General features: G+C 38.7%; 1 protein-coding gene across 1 annotated transcript in view; it reads left to right on the forward strand.

Annotated features, from left to right (window-relative positions):
- The first annotated feature begins 6,710 nt into the window (after positions 1 to 6,710).
- The window catches only part of LOC127410806 (E3 ubiquitin-protein ligase NEURL1-like), a 41,895-nt gene continuing 23,663 nt past the window's right edge, over positions 6,711 to 24,942 (forward strand). Inside the window, exons 1-2 of the mRNA XM_051646013.1 lie at positions 6,711 to 6,788; positions 9,208 to 9,314. Of these exons, the coding sequence (XP_051501973.1) occupies positions 6,711 to 6,788; positions 9,208 to 9,314 (185 nt within the window). The remainder of the gene's footprint in view (positions 6,789 to 9,207; positions 9,315 to 24,942) is intronic.

Raw genomic sequence — 24,942 nt, forward strand, 5'->3', positions numbered from 1 at the left:
AAAATTTTTTTTTAAAAAGCCACTTACTTGCTCATAAATGCAACAACATATTAACATTTTTTCCTTAAATCATAGTTTATTATCTTCTCATTTGAATAGGTTATGTACATATATGCCCAAACAATAATGAACAATATAATATGAGAGTATATCTGTTAATTTCCATATATCAGATTAATAGGAAGGCATAGGAAATATCTTTTTAACTTACACTGTAAATTAGCATGAAATACTTATATTTTTGTAAATTCATATTAACACTGTTTCTTAAAGGTGCTGTAAATGATATTAGCATTCTGAAGCTTTCACTTGACCGAGCCGTTGAATTGACCATGCCTCTTAATTCCAAAACCCCGCCCTCCAAAGTTAATTTTGCTACCAAAACCAAGCAAAAGAGCAGCATTGTTTGTTCCTGTGGCTGTCAAATTCAACAGTGGCACAATAGCACCCCTGACAAACATTATGAATCATAGCCTCAATGGTCTGCTTCAAAGGCAACACTATGAGAACGAACAAAATGATTGACAGGTGAAAAGCGTCAATGTCCGTGGCCCATGGTCACATTTTTATTTGCTGTTTACAAAGTCTACAGCTGTCACAGAGACCGGGGAGATATCTCAGGACACTTATTTCATCTTTAAGGGAGTAGGACAATTTTTTACATACTTTTCCATGAAAAAATCGCTTTCAGCACCTTTAAAAAAAGTCAAATCAAAGACTCAATCAAGTGTATGCATTGTATTATAATTATTATTTTTACATTCCGTCATACCTATAAGAACACAGCAACAAGCATATTTCATGTATATTTAATCTTTTCACCTATTAAGTTTAGTCATCTTATTTTTAGATCATTTGTCATCTTCTCCTTGGTAAACACTGCAGGTTTCACGAAGGCATGAGCTGCCACATTTAGCACTCAAGCGGTCACTAGCACACCATTTAATGTTTCAAGTAATTTCACATTCATTTCGATTTGGATGTGACCAAAAGTGCTGTTGTCTGTGTCTGTTAGTTGTTTACTGTGTAAATCGTTTCTCCACTTACATCAGTTCATCCCATTCATAAGGATCTGCTGAGACATGCTTCAAGGACAAGATCATGAGAGGCGGGATTATTGCACTGATTGATTGACAGCTTTTTGAACGAATCAGCGCAAATTCACGCCACAATCTAATACCTCAATCATTTTGCAATGAGCTGAAGGGTGGGAGAGATGCTGTCTCCCTCTAAAGACAGAGTAACTTTAGAAATATGACTGCTATACACATTGAGCTCACATTTCGTAATATTTTATTTGTTTTATTTATGTACAGTTGTTTATTTTTCTCATCCGAATTTTTGAGGAGGCACTGCCTCCTCTGCCTCCACAGAGAAATCGCTACTGGTCAGCGTACCTATGAGTATACGTGTGTTTTTGGTGTAAGAACCCTAAAAAGAGGCAGAGTTGCGCAGATCAATTCTGTCTAGGCTGATATCATCAATAAGAAATTTAAATGTATCTCTTTTTAAATCAAGTCTTAATATTTGAGCTTTCTTATTTGATAGACTCTTTTTAATCATGATGACAGTAAATACACACACAAACCCACACTTTAAAGTCTGATCTCTGGGCAGCAGACATTCCTCACACCTCTCTATTCTCTCATCCTTGAACCATTTCATCACTTTATTCTAAGAATTCACCTCACACACAATTCATCTCCAGATAGATGAAAATAACAGTATACAAATATATTTATGTGCCGAAATCTCACCCTGAGAGCAGTGAACCAAAAGCATATATCAGAAACCTGTGACAGCAGCTAAAAAGCATGAATATCAAACAGGTTTACTCTTGACACACAGACATAATGCAATCACACACACCAAATAGTATTTCATCCAGTTAATTATGTGTCATTGTGAATATCTGGCTTTTAGATGCTTTTTTGCGTTAATTTTACTGTATGCAGATCCAGTTAAATCAACGCTATCCATTAGTCTGGTCTGGTTAAATTTCTATTTGGACTGTCAGTTGTGGTTTTCCTTTTCAGTTAATGATTTATAATATAGCACAGTTTCTTTTAATCTGATGTTTCATCCATGCTTTACACAATAAATGTTTGAAGGTATTAACGCCAACATTTCTTATTTATCCTCTTTCTCTCTCTCTCTCTCTAACTCCCCTCTCTTTTTATATGCTTAATTCACAGAATAGACAGAGAGCAGAATACAGAGTTTTTTGTTCTTCAAAGACTGCGATGAAGATGTTTTGTATATATATATATATATATATATATATATATATATATATATATATATATATATATATATATATACACACACTGGCGGCCAAAAGTTTGGAATAATGTACAGATTTTACTCCTATGGAAAAAAATTACTATTACAATTTGAATTTTTTTTTTTTCTTAAACTACTTCAAAGAGTTCTCATCAAAAAATCCTCCATTTGCAGCAATGACAGCTTTACATATCCTTGGCATTGTAGCTGTCAGTTTGTTCAGATACTCAGGTGACATTTCACCCCACGCTTCCTGTAGCACTTGCCATAGATGTGGCTGTCTTGTTGGGCACTTCTCACACACCTTAGAGTCTAGCTGATCCCACAAAAGCTCAATGGGGTTAAGATCCATAACACTCTTTTCCAATTATCTGTTGTCCAATGTCTGTGTTTCTTTGCCCACTCTGACCATTTCTTTTTGTTTTTCTGTTTCAAAAGTGGCTTTTTCTTTGCAATTCTTTCCATAAGGCCTGCACCCCTGAGTCTTCTCTTTACTGTTGTACATGAAACTGGTGTTGAGCGGGTAGAATTCAATGAAGCTGTCAGCTGAGGACATGTGAGGCGTCTATTTCTCAAACTAGAGACTCTGATGTACTTATTCTCTTGTTTAGTTATCTGGGCCTTCCACATCTCATTCTGTCCTTGTTTGAGCCAGTTGTTCTTTGTCTTTGAAGACTTTAGTGTACACCTTTGTATGAAATCTTCCATTATCTGGCAATTTCAAGCATTATATAACCTTCATTCCTCAAAACAATGATTGACTGACGAGTTTCTAGAGAAAGCTGTATCTTTTTTTGCCATTTTTTTTGCCTAATATTGACCTTAAGTCATGCCAGTCTATTGCATACTGTGGCAACTCAAAAACAAACACAAAGACAATGTTAAACTTCATTTGATGAACCAAATAGCTTTTAGCAGTGTTTGATATAGTGGCAAGTGTTTATCTAATACAAAATTAGCAATTTAGCATGATTACTCAAGGATAAGGTGTTGGAGCGATGGATGCTGGAAATGGGGCCTGTCTAGGTTTGATCAAAAATGACTTTTTCTAATAATGATGTGGTGTTTTTTACATCAGTAATGTCCTGACTATACTTTGTGATCAGTTGAATGACACTTTCGTGAATTAAAGTACCAATTTCCTTCCGAAACAGCAAAATCTGTACATTATTCCAAACTTTTGGTTGCCAGTGTATATATACATTTGAAGTCAGAAGTTTACATACACTTAGGTTGAAGTCATTAAAACAAATTTTTTAACCACTATACAGATTTAATGTTAGCAAACTATAGTTTTGGCAAGTCATTAAGGACATCTACTTTGTACATGACAGTAATTTTTCCAACAATTGTTTACAGACAGATTGTTTCACTTTTAATTGACCATATCACAATTCCATTGGGTCAGAAGTTTACATACATTAAGTTAACTGTGCCTTTAAGCAGCTTGGAAAATTCCAGAAAATCATGTCAAGCCTTTAGACAAATTAGCCAAACAGCTTCTGATAGGAGGTGTACTGAACTGGAGGTGTACCTGTGGATGTATTTTAAGGCCTACCTTCAAACTCATTGCCTCTTTGCTTGACATCATGGGAAAATCAAAAGAAATCAGCCAAGACCTCAGAAAAATTGTGGACCTCCACAAGTCTGGTTCATACTTGGGAGCAATTTCCAAACACCTGAAGGTACCATGTTCATCTGTACAAACAATAGTTCGCAAGTATAAACACCATGGGACCACGCAGCCATCATACCGCTCAGGAAGGAGATGCATTCTGTCTCCTATAGATGAATGTAGTTTGGTGCAAAAAGTGCAAATCAATACCAGAAAAACAGCAAAAGACCTTGTGAAGATGCTGGAGGAAACAGGTAGACAAGTATCTATATCCACAGTAAAACGATTTCTATATCGACATAACCTGAAAGGCTGCTCAGCAAGGAAGAAGCCACTGCTCCAAAACCGCCATAAAAAAGCCAGACTACAGTTTGCAAGTGCACATGGGACTTACTTTTTGGAGAAATGTCCTCTGGTCTAATGAAAGAAAAATGTTACTGTTTGGCCATAATGACCATCGTTATGTTTGGAGAAAAAGGGTGAGGTTTGCAAGCCAAAGAACACCATCCCAACCGTGAAGCATGGGGGTGGCAGCATCATGTTGTGGGGGTGATTTGCTGCAGGAGGGACTGGTGCACTTCACAAAAAAGATGGCACCAAGAGGAAGGAAAATTATGTGGATATATTGAAGCAACATCTCAAGACATCAACCAGGAAGTTAAAGCTCAGTCGCAAATGGGCCTTCCAAATGGACAGTTACCCCAAGCATACCTTCAAAATGGCTTAAGGACAACAAAGTTAAGGTATTGGAGTGGCCATCACAAAGCCCTGATTTCAATCCGCTAGAAAATTTGTGGGCAGAACTGAAAAAGCATGTGAGAGCAAAGAGGCCTACAAACCTGACTCATTTACACCAGTTCTGTCTGGAGGAATGGGCCAGATTCCAGCAACTTATTGTGAGAAGCTTGTGGAAGGCTACCCAAAACGTTTGACCCAAGTTAAACAATTTAAAGGCAATGCTACCAAATACTGTAGAACAAAGTGTATGTAAACTTCTGACCCACTGGGAATGTGATGAAAAAAATAAAAGCTGAAATAAATAATTCTCTCTACTATTATTCTGACATTTCACATTCTTAAAATAAAATAGTGATCCTAACTGACCTAAGACAGGGAAGGTTTTATATGATTAAATGTCAGGAATTGTGAAAAACTGACTTTAAATATATTTGGCTAAGGTGTATGTAAACTTCTGACTTCAACTGTATATGTGTATGTGCGTATGTTTTTACATATTTTCCATTTGGTAAGAAATGTTTAAATGGATGTCAAGAGAGAAAAGCAGATGAAATGGAGTCCTCTCAGAGCCCATCGTGAATGAACAACACTAAGTGTGTGTGCACGTACATGTGTTTGTGTGGAAAACACAGCAGGGAATGGAGATGATCACTCTTTGAAGGTATACACAGGAAAAAAGAACAGCCCTTCGCTTTCATCCACTATCATTATGTCATTAACAGCAGTCAGAACTGCAGAGTAAAGATTACAGAAAGGAATACTAGCATACTGCTTTTCTGCACAGTGTATCCTGTTGTGGAGGTGGGGGCATGGTTGAGTACCGGCTTATAAATGGAGAGCGAGTTTGGGAAATGAGAACGGTAAGGATCATCACCTGTCACTGATTATCTCTAACAGCTGCTTGTCATTGCAGAGAGAGTTGGAGAGGTATTTAAGAGTGAACCAGACACCAGAGAGGGAGAGAGAGATGCACACGCGCACACACACCCAGAGAGCATGTTTATTAAAGTTCGCTGAAAAGTAAAATTACTTTTTGAGCTGGATTTCACCATCTCCCACTTCCCCTTTTTCCCCCTTATTGTGAACTTACTACACTGGTGCCTAAACCCGGGACTTAAGGAGGAAGAACGTCGCCATGGATGCCTCACCACTGGAGAAAGTTTTCAAGACCCTCGCCAGCATCCACCAGTCAAAGCATCAGGCCCTCCTCGAGCTGTGCACAGAGCAGGTGCAGCAGTTCATCGCACTTATCCAGGCCCAAGCAGAGGACCGGCAGGTGCTCTGGAGCTTGCTACCCCAGTTCCTCTTGTCAAGATGGGGGCCCAAGACAAACCGGAGGCCTTCTTGGAGCTCTTTGAGCAGACGGTGGGGGCATGCGGTTGGCCAAGCACCCAGTGGGCAGTCCACTTATTACCACTGCTGTCTGGGAAGGCCCAGCTCATGGCTCTGGCATTACCAGCAGAGAACCTCCTGGTGTATTCAGATCTAAAGAAAGCCATCCTGCAGAGGGTCGACCGGACACCGGAGAAACAGCGCTAACGCTTCCGATCACTGACCCTTGGCGAGCACAGCCGCATGTTTGCCTTTGCCCAGCAACTCCGAGACGCCTGCCAGATGTGGTTCCTGGCTGAGCAACGCGACGTTGGGACTATGATCGATCTGGTGGTACTGGAGCAGTTTATCATATGGAGAGGGATGGCGGAGTGGGTCCAGTGCCATCGCCCAGCGTCGCTGCAAATGGCCATCCAGCTGGCAGAGGATCAATAGGCAGCGTATTCGGGAGTTGGTGAGCCCCAAGATCCTTCTCTATCTCTCTCACTCTCTCTCTCCCCATCACCCCTCCTTCTCTTCCCTCCCCTTCCTCCCATCCTGTTCCTGTTCCCCGGAAATGGGGAATTCCTTCCCCCAATACGTTCCCTGGTCCCTAGTTCCGTTCATCCTGCTGGCTTTCCCTTACCCTCTACACTCTCCCCCACAGGCTGGTGAATCCGCTGCCCAGGGTGTGGGCATGAAGTCTGGGCTGGTCTGCTGGAGCTACAGGGGTCCTGGGCATTTCCAGGACCGATGCTCCACGATGGAGGTGGAAACATTGGTCTGGGTCCCCGACGCGCCACAGGCCGCCCCCGATCAAGCAGGAGCGTACCGGATTCCTGTGAGTATTAAGTGGGGTACATATAAAGCCTTGGTGGATCCAGGTTGTAATCAAACCTCCATTCACCAAAGCTTGGTTCAAGCTGGTGGGTGAAGGTAAGGTGTGTGCACGCTTATATTAAAAATTACTCTGTAGTGACAGTCACTATTAAATTTTGGGAACAAAAATATAGTGTCGAGGCTGGGGTTAATTCCCGCCTCCTGGCATTTACTAACTCATTAAGGGGAATGTGTGTGGATGGGTCCTGCAACAAAATGTATAGGTGTGTGGTGTGTGACTTGCTGGCTGGGGAGGCGGAGCCAGGGCCGTGGAGACGAGACGAGACCCTTAGGCACGCCTTTGATCAAGTGAAAGTGATTGATAGTCAACGCCTCCGGCCAGACATTACACTTGCATATCCATATTTTTTAATTATTAAGGATCGGTTGTATCGAGTGACGCAGGAAGCTCAAACAAAGGAGGATACAACACAATTGTTAGTACCGAAGAGCCGTCGAGATATATTATTCCAGACGGCTCATTATAATCCAATGGCGGGTCACTTGGGGCAGGAAAAAAACACTAAACCATCTGATGGCCCATTTCTGTTGGCCAGGAAATTCACAGGGATGTTCACAGGTGGTGTGCAGCTTTCAGCTGGTGAATCCAGCGGCCACCCCAAAAGCGCCATTGTGCCCCATTCCGTTGATCGAGGTTCCCTTCGAAAGAATTGGCATGAACCTCGTCGGGCCATTAGAACGGACAGCATGTGGGCATCACTTTGTGTTGGTCCTGGTGGATTACGCAACGTGATATCCGGAAGCAGTGCATCTGCACAACATCTCAGCATGCAGTGTTGTGGAGGCACTCTTCAGAATCATCTCCCAAGTGGGGATTCTGAAAGAAATCCTCACTGATCAGGGAACAAAATTTATGTCACGTACACTACATGAACTGTACGAATTATTGAATATTAAATTGATTCGGACAAGCATGTACCCCCACAAATGGACGGCTTGGTCATACGGTTTAATCAAACCCTGAAAAACATGATTTGTAAGTTTGTGCACGAAGATGCTTGGAATTGGGATAAGTGGCCTGAACCCCTGTTATTCGCAGTTTGAGAGGTCCCGCAAGTTCTCCCCATTTGAATTAACGTGCTGTCTTAGATGTCGTGAGGGAAAATTAGGAGGAGGGACCTTCAAACAGTAAAAATGAAATTCAATGCATTCTTGACCTGAGAGCAAAGCTCCACACATTGGGCCAGCTATCACTGATGAATTTGCTACAGGCTAAAGAACGTCAGTCCTGGCTGTATAACAGGGGAGCTTGGCTACAGAAATTTACACAGGGAGATAAAGTCCCTGTATTACTACCTACATCAAGCTCTAAATTACTCGCAAAGTGGCAAGGGCCTTTTGAGGTCACACGGGGAGTTGGGGAAGTCGATTAAGAGGTTATACGAATGGATGGGGTGGAGCATGGCAAATTTACCACCTCAACCTCTTAAAACCATGGAGGGAGGCAGTCCCCATGTCTTTGGTGATGGTGGTTCTGGAGAGGGAGGAGCTCGGGCTGGAGGTGAACTTAAAAGCCGATTAAGGCCATGCTCAATATGGAGATAATAAAAGAATCCCATAGTGACTGGGCCAGCCCGGTGGTGCTGGTTCCGAAGATCGATGGTTCAGTCCGGTTCTGTGTGGATTATAGGAAAGTCAGTGCGGTGTCTTAATTTGATCCGTATCCAATGCCTCGCATTGATGAACTACTCGATCGGTTGGGTGCGGCTCGCTTTTACGCGACACTGGATTTGACAAAGGGTTATTGGCAGATCCCCTTAACGCCAATGTACCGCAAGAAAACTGCTTTTTCCACACTGTTTGGCTTACACCAATTTGTGGCCCTTCCATTTGGTTTGTTCGGGGCCCCAGCTATGTTTCAGGTCCTTATGGGCTGAGTCCTCCGACCGCTCTCTGCTTACGCCGCTGCCTATCTGGATGACATCATTATATACAGTAATGATTGGCAGCGGCATTTGCAGAATCTGCAGGCTGTTCTGAGGTCGCTGCGATGGGCGGGACTCACGGCAAACCCTAAGAAGTGTGCAATTGGATGGGTGGAAGTATGGTATCTGGGGTTCCACTTGGGCCACGGGCAGGTGCGTCCCCAAATTGATAAGACCGCCGCTATTGCAGCCTGCCTGAGACCTAAGACCAAAAAGGAGGTGAGACAGTTCCTGGGGCTGGTTGGCTACTATAGAAGGTTTGTGCCTAATTATTCAGACGTCACCAGCCCGCTGACTGATCTCAATAGAAATGGAGCCCCAGACCTGGTCCAGTGGAAGGAGCCATGCCAATAGGCTTTTATGCAGGTGACAGCTGCGCTTTGTGGCAGGCCATTGTTACATTCTCCTGATTTCTCTCTCCCTTTTGTGTTGCAGACCGACGCATCTAACAGGGGGTTGGGAGCCGCATTGTCCCAGCTGGTTGAGGGGGAGGAGCGCCAGGTGCTGTACATCAGTCGGAAGCTCTCGGCAAGAGAGGCGAGGTACAGCACCATTGAGAAGGAGTGTCTGGCCATCAAGTGGATGATCCTCACCCTTCGCTACTAACTCCTGGGATGGGCTTTCACCCTCTGTTCGGACCACGCCCCGCTCCAGTTGCTCCATCGCATGAAGGATACCAATGCACATATCACCCGTTGGTATCTGGCTCTTCAGCCGTTTAAGTTCAAGGTGGTCCACAGACCAGGGTCGCAGATAGCTGTCGTGGATGTCGCGGACAGCCTGGTTTCGGAAGTAAATATACCATTTATTTTTTCCATAGGAGAATTGATTTTTAATGATAACTTATAAACCTTTGAAGATAGCCCTATGAGCTCCAGCGTTGTTAATCGATGGTATAAACTGTTGAAGCCATCAGTTCGCATTATTTCAACTTTGGATAGCACAATTTCTGAAGAACAACACTACTTATGATCCAGAGACAGAGCCATCAATCAGAGAATCCTGCCCAACGAAGCACGTCATACAAGATTAGTTGCGACCACTCACTTCCAATGTGAAGGAGACAATCGCATGCTTTTTTTTTAAATTTAGCTTCAAATCAAATTTGTAATGTTGTGACTGACCTCAGAGCTGGCTGGTTTGGTTCATAACTTAGAACTCTTTTAAGAAGGATTTTATGAAATTCCTATGGAAAAAAGTTTTTATGGGAAAAATATTTCTTGAACCAGGATGGCTGAAAAAGTGAGCAGGTCCAGTTATCATCTAAAAAAGTTCACTTTGAAACTTTGATAAAAATTTTCTCTAAATAAAATATATAAAATATGTAAACAAAATTGCTACTATATGTTCAGAATGGAATACTAGTGTACTGCCAGTAACAACTGTACACTATAGTAGTGTGTGAAACAGCACACATTATGCACTGAAAAAGATTTTAAAAAGTATGCCACGTTGTTTTTAGTTTAATTGTGTGTAAAAATGTCTCAACTGTCTAATCAAATAATGAGTCAAGGAGGGATATTGCTTACAGTTTTCAAGCTGACAGCATTGCATAGTGCAGTATTCCTTGCAGTGCTTCAGGGACATAGGGACAACCAGCTGTATTACAGGAGCATGATTCCCTCTGATTTCATTGGAACCAAGGTGTATGTGTGTGTGTGTGTGTGTGTGTGTGTGTGTGTGTGTGTGTGTGTGCATGCATGTGTAAGCCTAGCTTTATCCATTACAGAACTCATCGTTGTGGAGGCCAAAGGTTCCTCCTGCAGAGAGAGGGTGTAACCTGTTAAAAGCAGATAGTGAGAGACAAGAGAGAAAAAGTGAAAGGGAGAGAAAGAACACGGGGGGTGTGAGGGGGCTCTGTTTGTAATGAGCTTGGCGTGTGTCCAGTCTCAAAGCTGTAAGCTTAAAACTCTCCGTCAGGTTGAGTGAGCATTCCAGGTGTGTGTGTGTGTGTGTGTGTGTGTGTGTTTAAGGTTTAAAGGTCTCTCTCCATCTGATCTCATTACTGAATTACAGAAAAGCTTTCTCCCTCCATCCTATTCCATGTTCTTACGCTCACTCTCCCTGTTTTACTCTACTTTTCCAAGATAATAACTCTCTCCTGTCAGAGCATTTCTGCCCTTTCTTAAACTGTGCTTTTCACCTGCCTCCTTGTCTGTCTGTCTTCTGTCTTTCTATCTGTCTGATGGCTCCCTGCTGGCACTCTCCCTGTGCATAATTGTTTCTCATTTTTTCATATCTTCTTATTTTTCCTTCTTGGGTGTCTGTATTTATGCCCATGTCTGCCCTGTCATCTCTCAGACAAGCTCATTCTCATTTCCACCACTGGTGAAATCTCTGAGCCGCAAACAAGCTGATCTTAACAAGTAAAACTAAATTCACAGCCCTTAATTTAAGAGAGAGAGAGAGAGAGAGAGAGAGAGAGAGAGAGAGAGAGCATAAAACAATGCAAAAAAAAAAAAAAAAAGGTCAGAAGGGTTTTTATGTCATGTAAAATGAGAGATTGGTCCCATATTAAAAGAGTTTTCAGGAATTTTTTGTCATCCTCCGCTCGGATCAGGCCTGTCTGTTCTGTAAACTCAGTTTAGTGAAGCAGTGTAGACTTACAGAGAAAAAAATTGACAGAGGTAATCTTACAAGCACACACACATTCTTTCTAACAGTCTTGACAACTCATGGGTTTAAAAAATATATTATTTCATTGTACATGTTGACTCGTACAAATCTGACATGTTTATTCTCTGCTGTATTCTGAGATAAGCTGAGTGTGTGTGTGTGTGTGTGTGTGTGTGTGTGTGTGTGTGTGTGTGTGTGTGTGTCCTATACTAAAAATCTTTAAAGTTTCATTGCTTTACATCGACCCAAATTCCCTGCCAGACTTTTGGCACTGGCTTAAAGGAATGTTCCGGGTTCAATACAAGTTAAGCTCAATCGACAACATTTGTGACATAATGTTGATTACCACAAAAATTTATTTAGACTCGTTTCTCCTTTTCTTTAAAAAAAGCAAAAACTGAGGTTACAGTTAGGCACTTACAATGGAAGTAAATGGGGACACGAAAGTGAATGTGGCCAGTTTTTGGAGGGCTTAAACACAGAAATGTGAAACCTATAATTTTATAAAAGCACTAATGCATTAATTCTTTTGTTAAAACTCATGTATTATTTGAGCTGTAAAGTTGTTCAAATGGTCATTTTTACTGTCATTTTAGGGTTTTAGGGTTTGTTGACATTACATTGTCATGGTAACAAAGTTGTAATATTGGCTATAACTTTACACAGAAAAGGTTTGTAAGTGATTTTTATCACACTAAAATAATGTTTACATGCATATCCTTAATGTTTTGTGGCTATATTTTTTAAACAGTGAGTATTTTATCATTCAAAAATTGGCCCCTATTCACTTCCATTGTAAGTGCCTCACTGGAACAAAGATTTTTGTTTTTGTTTTTTTTTTTAAAAAGGAGAAAACATGTCATAATTAATTTTTGTGGTAATCAACATTATGCCTCAAAAGCTGTCGATTGAACCTGGAACATTCCTTTAAAGTGAAGAGTAAATAAAAAACTACTAATGTCTTAATGTATAAATACACCGGTAAAATGTCCGTTTTATGGAGAACAAGGGCTCTATTTTCGGGAGTGTGCAAAGCGCATCTTATCCAATTTTCGTGAGTGCTAATTCTAAGTCTCCGTTGCAAAGTGCAAGTAGGTGTGGGTGAGAGTGTTTGCACTATTGTGGGTGTATGCACGCAAACTGTGGGTGTATTGTATGTAAATGAAGTGGCGCAAAGCGCAATTTTGCTATTTTCCGGAGAAATAGGTTATTGCGCTAATACGTTTCAATACCACTTCTTAACTCAGCGCAAAGTTCAAGCTCAGTTCCTGCATTTGCAGTTTGGAGATTCCACCAGAAGGTGGTAATAAAGTTCATGTCCAAATTCTGAAAGTACAGAACATCAAATAATGTCCCTGACAATCGCAATTTTTCAGGGGTAATCGCTTGAGTTTTGTATTAAACTTTCTTGAGGTCATTGTTTATTTTTTCAATTATTTTTTATTTTATTTTTATTGGTATTAAAGAAGGAGAACACTTAAATGTATTGGGTATGATTTTTGTACCACTTATTTTGATTATATTTTCATTCCGTTTAAAGTGTAATTTGAATTTAGAAATATTTTTGTAAATTTTTTTCTTGTTTGTATACATGAATTTAAGTTTTTTAAATCAGAATCGACCAGTAGCAGTGAAGTGTGTGCCGATATTATCACTGTTAATACTAGCCATGATTGTGTGTCAGCAGATGAAAATTATTAATAATATTACATTCCCTATAATTTACCTGAGCGTACATCCAAATTCAGAAGAGAATCGCATTTTCTATGCGTAAAAATGGAGTGTGTTGCTGTCATAGAAATATGCCTGAAATTCATCAAGGACGCAGTTAAAGCACATTTTCTATTCTGCTAATTCATTGCATACAGTCTTTTTACACTACCAACTTCTTATGGATGTGCTGTCTTTGTTTATATCGCTGGTGCTTGACAGGGTAATCTTAACACTTAATCCAGCCCATTTGCGCATTGCGCGGGCGATTTCGCCAAACCTACTTGTGCCTAGACTTAGCACATGCTTGCACGAAAATGCCGAAATTTCATGGCCATGCCCACTGACTTTGCACTTATGACATAGCGCTGCGCTTAATGCTAGCGCTCTTAAAATAGCGCCCCAAAATGCAAAGAATCACAGCACTGTCTGTGGCTATGAAACCTGTATTTTATGAGGCAACCTTGGCTGTACAGACAGAACTGTTAGTGGTTGTGATTAATTACAATATATCTCATATCTTTCTGACAACTCTCTCTCTCTTCGTCGCGCTTTCTGTCTGTTACTTATGGTTCTTTTACCTTTAAATTTAAAAGACAGAGTAAAAAAGTGCCAACATTTCACACACCACATCATCAAACATGCTCTCCAAGAGGAAGCCCTGAAGGGTACGTCATCTTCAGAAACAGTTCTCGCACTGACACCACACCACTGTAAATCACTCTCACACACACAAACTAGACATGACATTCTTAGTAGCCAAACTACTCTGGTTTAGGAAGGACACAAGCAGTGAACAAAAGCTAATGCAAAAATACACGAACATACACACACAAAAATACACGAACATACACACAAAGTTATATGATATAAATTGTTATTCCTTAACAATTACAAATATAAAGGCTCAAATGCATCTCTTGTACACTAAGAGCTACACATGACATGCCCTCTACCTGCTGTCAATCATGATCTCTAATTAATTGTGCCCATTGCAGCCTATATGGGTCTTGGTGTCCAATTGCTTATGCGTTTAATTTTATAGATAATTTCTGATGTAAATACTGTGTACTGCTTCCTTTTTTTATTTTATTTTTTTATGTGAAACATTGTGCATTATGCAACTATTAACATTTAAGATCAACCCAGTCATATGACAAGTCTTAATAATTGTAAGAGATGGCAAAATCGCAAGAACTCGTTTGTACAAATTGTGTGACCTTTACTCCCATTGAGAAAAAGAAACAAACCAACGAACTGTTATTATGATTTTTCCTAAGCTGAATCCCTAACTATAAAGTCTAACCCCTTACCCAAACCCTAAACCTAAACCTAATCATGCTTTTAAAAAGAAAATAACTTCTTCGTACCATGAAAGAAAGAAAACATCAGGGATTGAAATGAGTTGAGGAAAGTTTATTACAGGTTATTGACATACATCAGTCCAGGGTCAGACATTAACTTTTCCATTAGGGGGCATTTTTTTCCCTTTGAATTTTCTTTTTCATACATTATAAAATTGCTTTTTGTCATTCTTTAATGCTACGTCAATATAAATTCATTCACTATGAATAATGAGATACTGTTGGCCGTTACCAATCAAATTAAATCAACATCGACTATTATTTTTTGGGCTGGGTATTGGCTCTGATTTTCCAATTTGATTTAATTCAATTAGATTCCAAATGTTAATTCAATTCAATATCAGTTCATTCACGAATATATAATTTACAATGTCAAAAGTCATGTTTCAATTATTACATACTGCCTGAACTCTACACTGTATAATGTGCATTGTGTTTAAACACATTCCTGTTTTTTTTTTGTTTTTTTGTCTCATTGACGTATTTCCAAATACTTTGGCTATTAAGTTTATATAGCCTTCAAAACCAATATAAAGCTGTGAAACAGAGGAGGAGGTGAATGCATTTATCCAGATTTGGAATGAGGATCTTATTAAACAATACTGTTATCTGTTATAAAAAAAGAGTTTAGTCAAACATATTTCACACAGTAAAAGTGGTCAGTGTTCTGTATACGTATTATTGTATTATTATTAAATTTTATTTAACATTAGGGTTGTTTGGGGGCCTGGGTAGCTCAGCGAGTAAAGACACAGCCTACCACCCCTGGAAATTGTGAGTTCAAATCCCAGGGCCTGCTGAGTGACTCCAGCCAAGTTTCCTAAGCAACCAAATTGGCTAGGGAGGGTAGAGTCACATGGGGTAACCTCCTCGTGGTCACCATAATGTGGTTCGCTCTCGGTGGGGCACATGGTGAGTTGTGCGTGGGTGCCAGTGGATGGCATGAAGCCTCCACACATCCTATGTCTCAACAAGCATGATAAGATGTGTGGATTGATGTCTCAGATGTGGAGGCAACTGAAATTTGTCCTCCACCACTCAGATTGAGGCAAGTCACTACAATACCACAAGGACTTAGAGTCCATTCCAAATTGGGGAGAAAAAGGGGAGAGAAAAAACAAAACAAAAAAACAGGGTTATTTAACATATCCAGATAATTAACATATTAACATTATTTTTAAGATAATTGTAGCAATTGGTAAAATTATATTTTGAGATTTCGCATTCCTGATTAAATATATGACATCCATCCTTCCCACTCTTTTGGCCTCTGGCAGATGAGGAGGCTTTTCAGACAGATAGCAGAATAAGTGAGATGGGCCGATGAGCCCATCGAAAAACGTAATAACCCCCGTTCATTTCCGACCCTGCATCGGTCATTTGCATTGCATAAATAAATATGGAATGCCAAATTTGTTTATAGACATTTCTTCTTTTAAAATAAAGTGTTGGATAGGAGGCTAGCTAAAATTTGATGCCTGTATTGTATCGGACTGTACATTTCTGCCTGTTTATTGGTTGGTCAATATGGGATTAAAAGTCGTACCTTTTCTTATGAGCCAACTGTATAATATTTTATGATTTTGCCATCTCGTATAAATTATTATGTCACATGACCTTTTTATGTGAAAGTTTAATTTTATATGTGGCATCAAAGTTTCCATTTTAGAAATAAGGATGTTGAAAATTAGCTGAGATGTTAAAAATCTTCCAGTTCATTCATCACAGTGGAAATGGAAGGTCAAATCCTGTAGAGTTCCAGTAATTCAACTGGTAGAGCATGGTGCTACAGTAGCATCGCCAAGATCATGGTTTCGATTCCCAGCGAACATACAAACCGCTAAAATGTATACCTTAAATGCACCGCAAGTCACTTTGCATGAAAGCATCTGGAAAGCAAGTGGGCAGTGATGGCTCAGTGGTTAAGGCTCTGGGTTACTGATCAGAAGGTTGGGGGTTCAAGCCCCAGCACTGCCAAGATGCCACTGTTGGGCCCTTGAGCAAGGCCCTTGACCCTATCTGCTCCAGGGGTGCTGTATCATGTCTGACCCCAGCTTAGCTGGGTTATGTGAAAAAAAAGAATTTCACTGTATATGTGTGATAAATAAAATATTTAAAAAAATGCATAAATATGTATATAAATGTAAGACAAATGCATCGCCTTGTGGGATACAGTCCCCAAGACAGTGTGCACTGTTGTGTACTACACAACATAAATTTAGTCATCTGTATTCAAAATGAACACAGAAAACTGGGCACACATACTGCATTCTGCTAAATTAGTAAGTGTAGTATGCTATTCCGAACATAGCCATTGTTATAGGTTTGTTTTTACTGCTAACTGTGCTGAAGAGAGCTGGGAGAGTGTCCAATAAGCAATGAAGGAACTGATCACTCTCCTATTGCCCTGGCCACCCACATCAACGAGAGAGCTTTTGTTATTATCACTGCCAATTACTGACAGCTGTTTTGGTGTGGAGGGTTTACAACAGCAGTTGGGCAGCTGGTTTAGAGAGAAAGAGGGAATACAGCATGAACACTGGCGGACTAAGTAGCTGGAAGTTCTTGCTGAAGTTCCCTGTTCCTGAGTTGTTTTTCCCTCATGTTGTAGTTATTGTTATTTTCCCGTCTATCTGTCCTTGTTCTCACATTCCTTTTTTGTTTTGCCTAGGCCCCTATGTGTGGGTGATGTAGTACCAAAATGCCTTAAAGAACTGAAAATTATAATATTAATTAATATTAATATTTATTTTTATTATTATTTATTTTTATTATTATTCCCAGTTTTGTGACCAGAGTAACCAGTTTGTGGCCATAACAGTTTTGAGTTTGCATTGATTTTTATCTTTTTAAATTAATTATTGAAGGGTCACAGAAAATATTTAATTCAGTAAATTTTTTCAATATCAGTAGAAGAACTTTCCATTGCAAGTCAATATACACAAATTAATATTGATTCTGTAGCTCAAATAAAAGAGCATGGTGCAAGCAACAGCAAGGTCATAGGGTCAATTCCAAGGGAACATGCATAGTGATTAAATGTAAACATTCAATCCACTTTAAGTCGCGTTGGATAAAAGTATCTAGCAAATGCATGGATGAAAAAAATGGATGAAGTATAGAATACAATAGAAAACATTTAAACACAAGAAATCAGTTACACACAAGAAAAACAAACTTCACAATACACTTAGCATTACTGACATTGCTGGACTCTGCTTTTAAAGAGTTATTGCCTACATAGTAGGGCTTTGCAATCAGGGTGCGAATTACCATTTTTAATCATGGTATATGTGAATTTCTACATACACTAATAGTTTAATATTAAAAATTAATAATGTAACATCATTAAGAACTAACAATTAACAATATTGTATGTATAAATTAACATAAACCAAGAATTCCAAGATGAACAAATGCGTGAAAAATATTAATTGTTATTTCTTGAAACCTAATTTGGAATGTAATACACGTTACATGTGCATGTGTTAACGTATATAACATTAACGTAAAGTGTATAATGAAATCATAAACCACAACAACAACACCCCCCAAATGCATTTTTTGTCCTCATAATTCTGAGGTTTACTTTGCTATTCTGATTAGTACAAATCTTTTGCACACAGACGTGAACTCTGCAATCAGAATGCAGTGTACAAAAAGGGAAAGTGAAAAAAAAAAAAAAAACGTACAAAGAAAGGACTGACTATTTTTTTTTCTCTCCTGAAATGTGTTTTTGAACATTAAAATGCGTTTTTTAGATATAAAATGTGTAAATAAGTAAAACATTGTCAAAATCGCAATTAAAATCGCAAACGCAATATCTATCAAAAAATCGTGATATGGTTTATTTATTTATTTTTCCATATTGCACAGTCCTACTTCATAGCCATAAGTTATTTTCTACATATGATGCAGTTCTTAAGAACAATTAGAGCCTTTGCATCAAGAGCATGCCTATGACACACAAAAATGTCTAGATAGGCAGCTCACTAGGATTTTAGACACAGCCTAACTGTTGTGAAACTATTATATCACTGCTACAACCTTTTATATATACATTCTACCTCTACCGCTGCTGCTGCATTAGACACTGAGATTACTTTTTATAGCAGGCCCTGAACGTGAAAGACCCTCCCTTGAGAGCTGCCAATATGCTTCCACCCAAGACTGACACTTAACAGAAAAAAAGTGCAAGGCAACATAATGAATCCAGACAGTATCACACAATGTTCCAATGTGGATCTGGAGACATCAGTCTCCAAACATCAGTTCTCTGGCATTAATAAATTCATTCAGCATGGGAATATACCAAAAATGTGTGCCCTGTGCTCCAACACAGGCTAAGTCTGATGAAAAAATTTGTTTCTGGTTCATGGTATGTGAAGGATAAAGCTCAGGAACACAGTAACTGTGCTGATTTTACCCCAGAGGAGCATTTATTGGAAGCGGAGTAGGTGAGCGTTAAAGGGTTGCTTCTCTTTTGCTGGTCTTCATGTGGAGCTCTACTATCAATACTCCTCCCTGTCCAATAAGTGGCGATATGCACGAAGTATACAAATCGCCACAAACAAAAGAAGAAGAATGTGAAAGTGAAAGGTGAGAGTGGATATTAATAGTGGAAAAAAAAGGCCTTAAAAATGAATCTGTTTGTTTCTCACACCTATCATATCACTTCTGAAGGCACTGATTTAACCACTGGAGTCATATGGATTACTTTTATGCTGCCTTTATGTGCTCTTTGGACCTGCAAAGTTCTGGCCACCATTCACTTGCATTGGATGGATCTACAGAGCTGAGATATACTTCTAAAATCTTTGTTTGTGTTCTGCAAAAGAAAGAAAGTCATACACATCTGGGATGGCTTGAGGGTGAGTAAATGATGAGAGAATTTTCATTTTTGGGTGAACTATCCTTTTTAAGCACACAGATGTTTTCTGGTCTTTGCATTTATATAATTGCATAGGGCATGCCAATTATGGTTTAATTATTGCTTTTTATTGAAGATAGAAAAAATAATTAAAAGGCATGCCTTGATGTCTGCAATGGAAGGGAATGGCATGGTGTCACTCCTAAAGTGGCAGCGTGTGTGTGTGTGTGTTGTGTGCATGCAATGCTGTTATACCCAGTTGATACAGACAGCTTTGATATTTATGACGTAGGCTGATGAAAGAGAGCAATCGGCACTCTGCGTGAGCACTGTATGTGTGTGTGTCTGTATTGATTGCTGGGTTCTGACAGGTTCACTGTTGGTGGTCTTCTAAGACTTAGTGCACACATCTCTTAAAACTGCTAATAAGGTCATACTGGCCACACAAGCACACAGACACACACACAGTCCTCTGTAATCCAAAGCCTTACACAATAATATAATTATATATAATTTAGTTAGTTTTTAGTTAGTTAGTTCTAATTTTGTAAGAGAAATTCCCCTTGCCTGCTAAACAATACAGCACAGCACTATTCAGTATTCAAATCAAATGTTTTTCTTCACCATTTTTACAATTGCTACAAAAGAAAGTTTTTTGTATTTTAGTATAATCATGAAGTACACAATACAATAGAATTAATATCTTTAAAATATAGATATATTACTAGGTTATCCTAGAGTTATCCTAGAGCTCGTTACACTGCAAGTCTTGTGTAGCTTGTTGGTGGTGACGTTTATAATTGTAAAAATCAAACTCCAGCTTTTTAACATGTGAGTGTTTGACCCATGCTCTTTTACTTTTGCTTGCTGTCAGACAGTTAAACTATTCGCTGAGAGAGAGAAATTTCCTAAATTGTCTGAAAAAAGATGAAACAAGTACTACTGTGAGTCACTGCATTCATAAAAATATTCAAGAATAGTCTGTGCATAGCTGTACAATAGAACATTAACAACGTCCATAAATATCTTGTTGAATTTTTATTTTACAACCATTACTGGGACCTTTTTTCTTTCTGTCCATTTGGTTGTTATTTGAATTGTTATTGTTTTGTGTATTGTATGTATAACATACTGACATGTACAATATAATATACTACCTTATTAAAAGCTAAAAGTTGAGAATGTGAAATTGAGAAATGTGTGAGAGAGCAATAGCAAGAACATTTCATAGTGATAAATCAAGTGTAGCAGTTATTTGCATACTGTGTGCCCTATGGCAATGGTGCTTGACTGGTGAGTTGCAGGTCTTTTCTGACAGGGTTGTCAACAGCTGGCAAAACACAATGCTAAATGCAAATAATAAAATGCTACCAAACAGTCAGGATCCAACAAAAAAATATAAAACAAAATAGGCTTATCATCTTTTAAAAGGAAGGAGATAACCTTTCCCACATCTTTTGTTGTATTTGTCAAAGGCCATGTGTCTAATCAAATTCTATGATATTTTGTTGCAAATTCGTCTATCTCTTGGCAGAAGCTAGCCAAATAAGGCAGATGCCAACATGGGTCAGGTTGTGTGATGTCCTCTAAAACCAAGAACAAACCTACACAAGGCACAAGAAAATATGACCCAGACTACATTAAATACAGGCTCACTTACAACAAGGATAAACATGGTTTGTGCTGACCAAATGTATTTTGTGTGATGAATTATTGGCTGCCAAAAGCATGAAACCATTGAAATTCAATTTTGCACAAAAAAACTATTTAGGTACTGTGCTGGGCCACCACAGTCCAATGTAAAATCTGGACCCTGAAGCAAAACCAGTTGGGAACCACTGCGATAAACAAATTTTATACTGTGTTGGGTCGCCACGTGATGTATAATGTACATTTGGGGACCTGAAGCACAACCTGTTTAGAACCACTCTGCCCCACAAGACCAAAGCACAGTAACTATTCCAACACTGAAGCAAAAAACAAAAAAACTAAACAAAAAAAGGCTTCAAAGCTTTTTGAATGATCAGCCAATTTGAGCAATTTCAATGTAATACTTTTAAAAATCTTTTTCAAGACATTTAATAAATAAATTTAAGACCTGCACATCACTCCTATCACTTTTGGGGTACATCAGCTACAAAATGCATTGTGTTCATACATATACTTACCCACCACTAGATGTGACATGAAGTACCATATTTAAATTATACTTAGCTAATGCGAGAGCAGACGACCTGGTTTGATACTGTATGCCTTCTGTGTGTATTTCTTTGCAGACATACAGTACTGTGCAAAAGTCTTAGGCACATAAGATGTTTCACAAAAGCATTTGTCTTAAGATGGTTATTTATATCTTCAGCTTTAGAGTTTCAGTAGGAAATATAAATGTTAGACTCCAAACATTAATTTTGCAAATAGAAAAATTAGAACAGAAGAACAGGGAGCCCTGCAAGAGATATCATGGCCCCCACAAAGCCCCCCACTGAACATCATGTCAGTCTGAGATTACATGAAGAGACAGAAGCAATTGAGACAGCCTAAATAGATAGAAGAACTGTGGTGAATTCTCCAAGAAGCTTGGAACATTCTATCGGCCAACAATCAAGAAAAACTGTGTCCATGCGTACCTAGGAGATTTGGTGCTGTCTTAAAGGCAAAGGTGGCCACACCAAATATTGATTTAGCTTTTTATGTTTACTGGACTTTGTATGACATTATGTGATAAATGAAAAATATTTATGTCATTATTTTTGAGGACATCCACACTATGCAACATTTTTCACAAGTGCCTAAAACATTTGCGCAGTACTGTAGTTAATAAAGTTCAGTAAAAATAAGGCACGACCACATTTACCTTCGCTCAACGAAATTCTGCAGGCGAAATACAGTCATCTCAATGGGAATCGGCACGATCATGAATTTCGTGTGATGGACTTTTCCCCTCAGTTCAAGTTTGGTTAACCTTGTCAGGCGAATTCGCTGCACTGACCAGTTGGAAGTTGCTTGGTTTGGCATTGACCTCTGGTGGGTGGTTCATACACAACTGACAATATAATTTTAGAGGCAAGTTTCTTTTTAAATTCACTCTCCCAAAATATAAAGTGCGGCATTAAAAAGAGGTTGCTTTGCAGTTAGTTTTTTGCTGGTTTCACACATGCTCAACATCCGCCCACAATTTCTTCGCCGAGCAAAGGTAAATGTAACTTATGCTAATGTTCATTGCTATACCCAAGGTACCTCGACTGGATGCCATACTCCCAATCATCTGACGTGAACATCCATTTGTTTTTGTTTTTTTCATGCACTCACTGAGGCTCACATCAACATGAGCACAAATGACACTGCATCATTAACACTACTAACAAGCTCCTTGAACTGACCGCAGCTAGACCAAACTGAATGACATACCTCATTTTGCCACACATGGCACATTTTGCTATTTTGAGTCTGGGAACATTGTTTGAAAAAGCTGTCAAATGTTATTGTAATAACCTTTACTGTTTTGTCGGATTGGTTATTTGCACCAATACAGTATGCTTAATAAAAAGCATTATTTTACCCACATATATTTTTACTAAAACATTTTTTTGTGAATGAACAGGATGTGCAACAACTACAACTTCACTCACTTAAAATAAATAAAATTGGAACCCATTTGAATTTTATATTATTATATTATTAATAATAAATTATATTATTATATTATATTAATATTATGTTGTATATTTATTATAATATAATATATAATATTATATTATAATTGTGGGTCCCAGTCAAGTTTATTATTATAAAATAATGCTGAATTATTTTTTTCTTTTGAGGATTAGATTTTCTTTAAACAGTAGTAATATATTTCTGTCCTATTTACTTGACCTATATCCTTTATTATGGTGGAAAGTGCAGTGTTTATTTAACTGTTTACATTCACTGTTTCTGTTTCCCGTTACAAATCTTGTTAAATGATTTTTGTCATCTCCTCCTTTTCTGTGAAACTGTGTTAGATCTGTATAATAACTTGTAATGGAATTGTGTTAATGTGTGAATCTGCAGCACTTTGCTTTTACAACCGCTCTGAGACCTCTGAAATCAGCATATCATGAACACAGAACAGTGTAATCAAACGGGTGATGTCAAATTATTCAAAGTGTGTCAGCTTCTACACAGACATACAAAATCACCCTGCGCAACCAAGATATCCGAATAAACAAATTCATTCAACCTTATCTCATAAGGAGGGAAATGTTAAAACAAAAAATGTATACCGTGGGAAATGTAATTGAATACTTTTTAAGGGTGTCAATTTTCACCAAATTGATTTTAATACTTTTATATACTTTTTAATGACCCGTGGATACCCTGCTCAGGATCTGAGCTGTTGAGCCAAACCTGTCTGTCACGGGATAGATCGAAGTCTGAAAGAGCAGATTTCGGTCATAACTCTATTTTGACTTAATAAAGCTCTGGAAAAAATTTAGAGACCACTCCAAATGTTTCTTAAATCAGCATCTCAACATGTATGGCAGCCGTACCATTCCAGTGTCTGTTGAATTCCTGCTTGAAGTTTTGAGCCAGGAGTGGCATAAAGTCACCCAACAGCAATGTGAAAGACTGGTGGAAAGCGTGTAAAGACACATGAAAGCTGTGATTGAAAACCAGGGTTATTCCACCAAATAATGATTTCTAAACTCTTCCTAAGTTAAAACATTAGTAGTGTGTTGTTTATAAATGAACATGAACTTGTTTTCTTTGCATTACTCAAGGTCTGAAAACACAGCATATTTTTTTGTTATTTTGACCAGTTGTCATTTTCTGCAAATAAATGCTCTAAATGACAATATTTTTAATATTTTTGGAATTTTTTTGGAATTTGGGAGAAATGTTGTCAGTAGTTTATAGAATTAAACATAAATGTTAATTTTACTCAAATGCATACCTATAAATAGTAAATCCATAGAAACTGAACATTTGGAGTGGTCTCTTAATTTTTTCCAGAGCCATATAAGTTCCTGTGTTAAGGCTTTGCAGAGCAGCACTGTCCTAAGGTGTCCTCTGGAGTTATGAGTAATTCATCCTTACCACATGGCACATACACAAGCACACAAATTTTCTTATAATCCTAACAAAGTTACTTCATTCCACATTCATTCAGGTCAGCCACAGTTGGCTGAGTTTCTGGACTAAACTCTTCAATACCATCTCTTGCTACTGCATTTTTAACTGTATGTCTGTCTGTCTCTTTCTCTCCTGCTGTCTTTCTTTCTCTCTCTGTCCATTTCTCTGCATGTCTGTCTTTCATTCCTTTTACTCTTTTTCTCTTCCTCTACACATATTTTTCTCTTAAGCTTCCGAATCTTTCATGGCCTCTAGAGGCTTAATCAGTGTCAGAACAGCCTTCACTAGAGCCTCCAGCTGTGGACATATTAGTTTACACACACACTGAGACACACATACCGTATACACGTATATATGTGTCTTTTGTTTCCCTACAGAAGAAACTGTTCAAACTGCTGGACACAGAATTAGACTGTGTCTGAGAGGGTGCTATTGGGAAATGTGAGGGCAGAACATCACCAGAGGACCCTCACTCACTGACATACACATGCGTTCAGC

Source organism: Myxocyprinus asiaticus, chromosome 20 (assembly GCF_019703515.2).
Source record: "Myxocyprinus asiaticus isolate MX2 ecotype Aquarium Trade chromosome 20, UBuf_Myxa_2, whole genome shotgun sequence".
Classification (NCBI taxonomy): Eukaryota; Metazoa; Chordata; class Actinopteri; order Cypriniformes; family Catostomidae; genus Myxocyprinus; species Myxocyprinus asiaticus.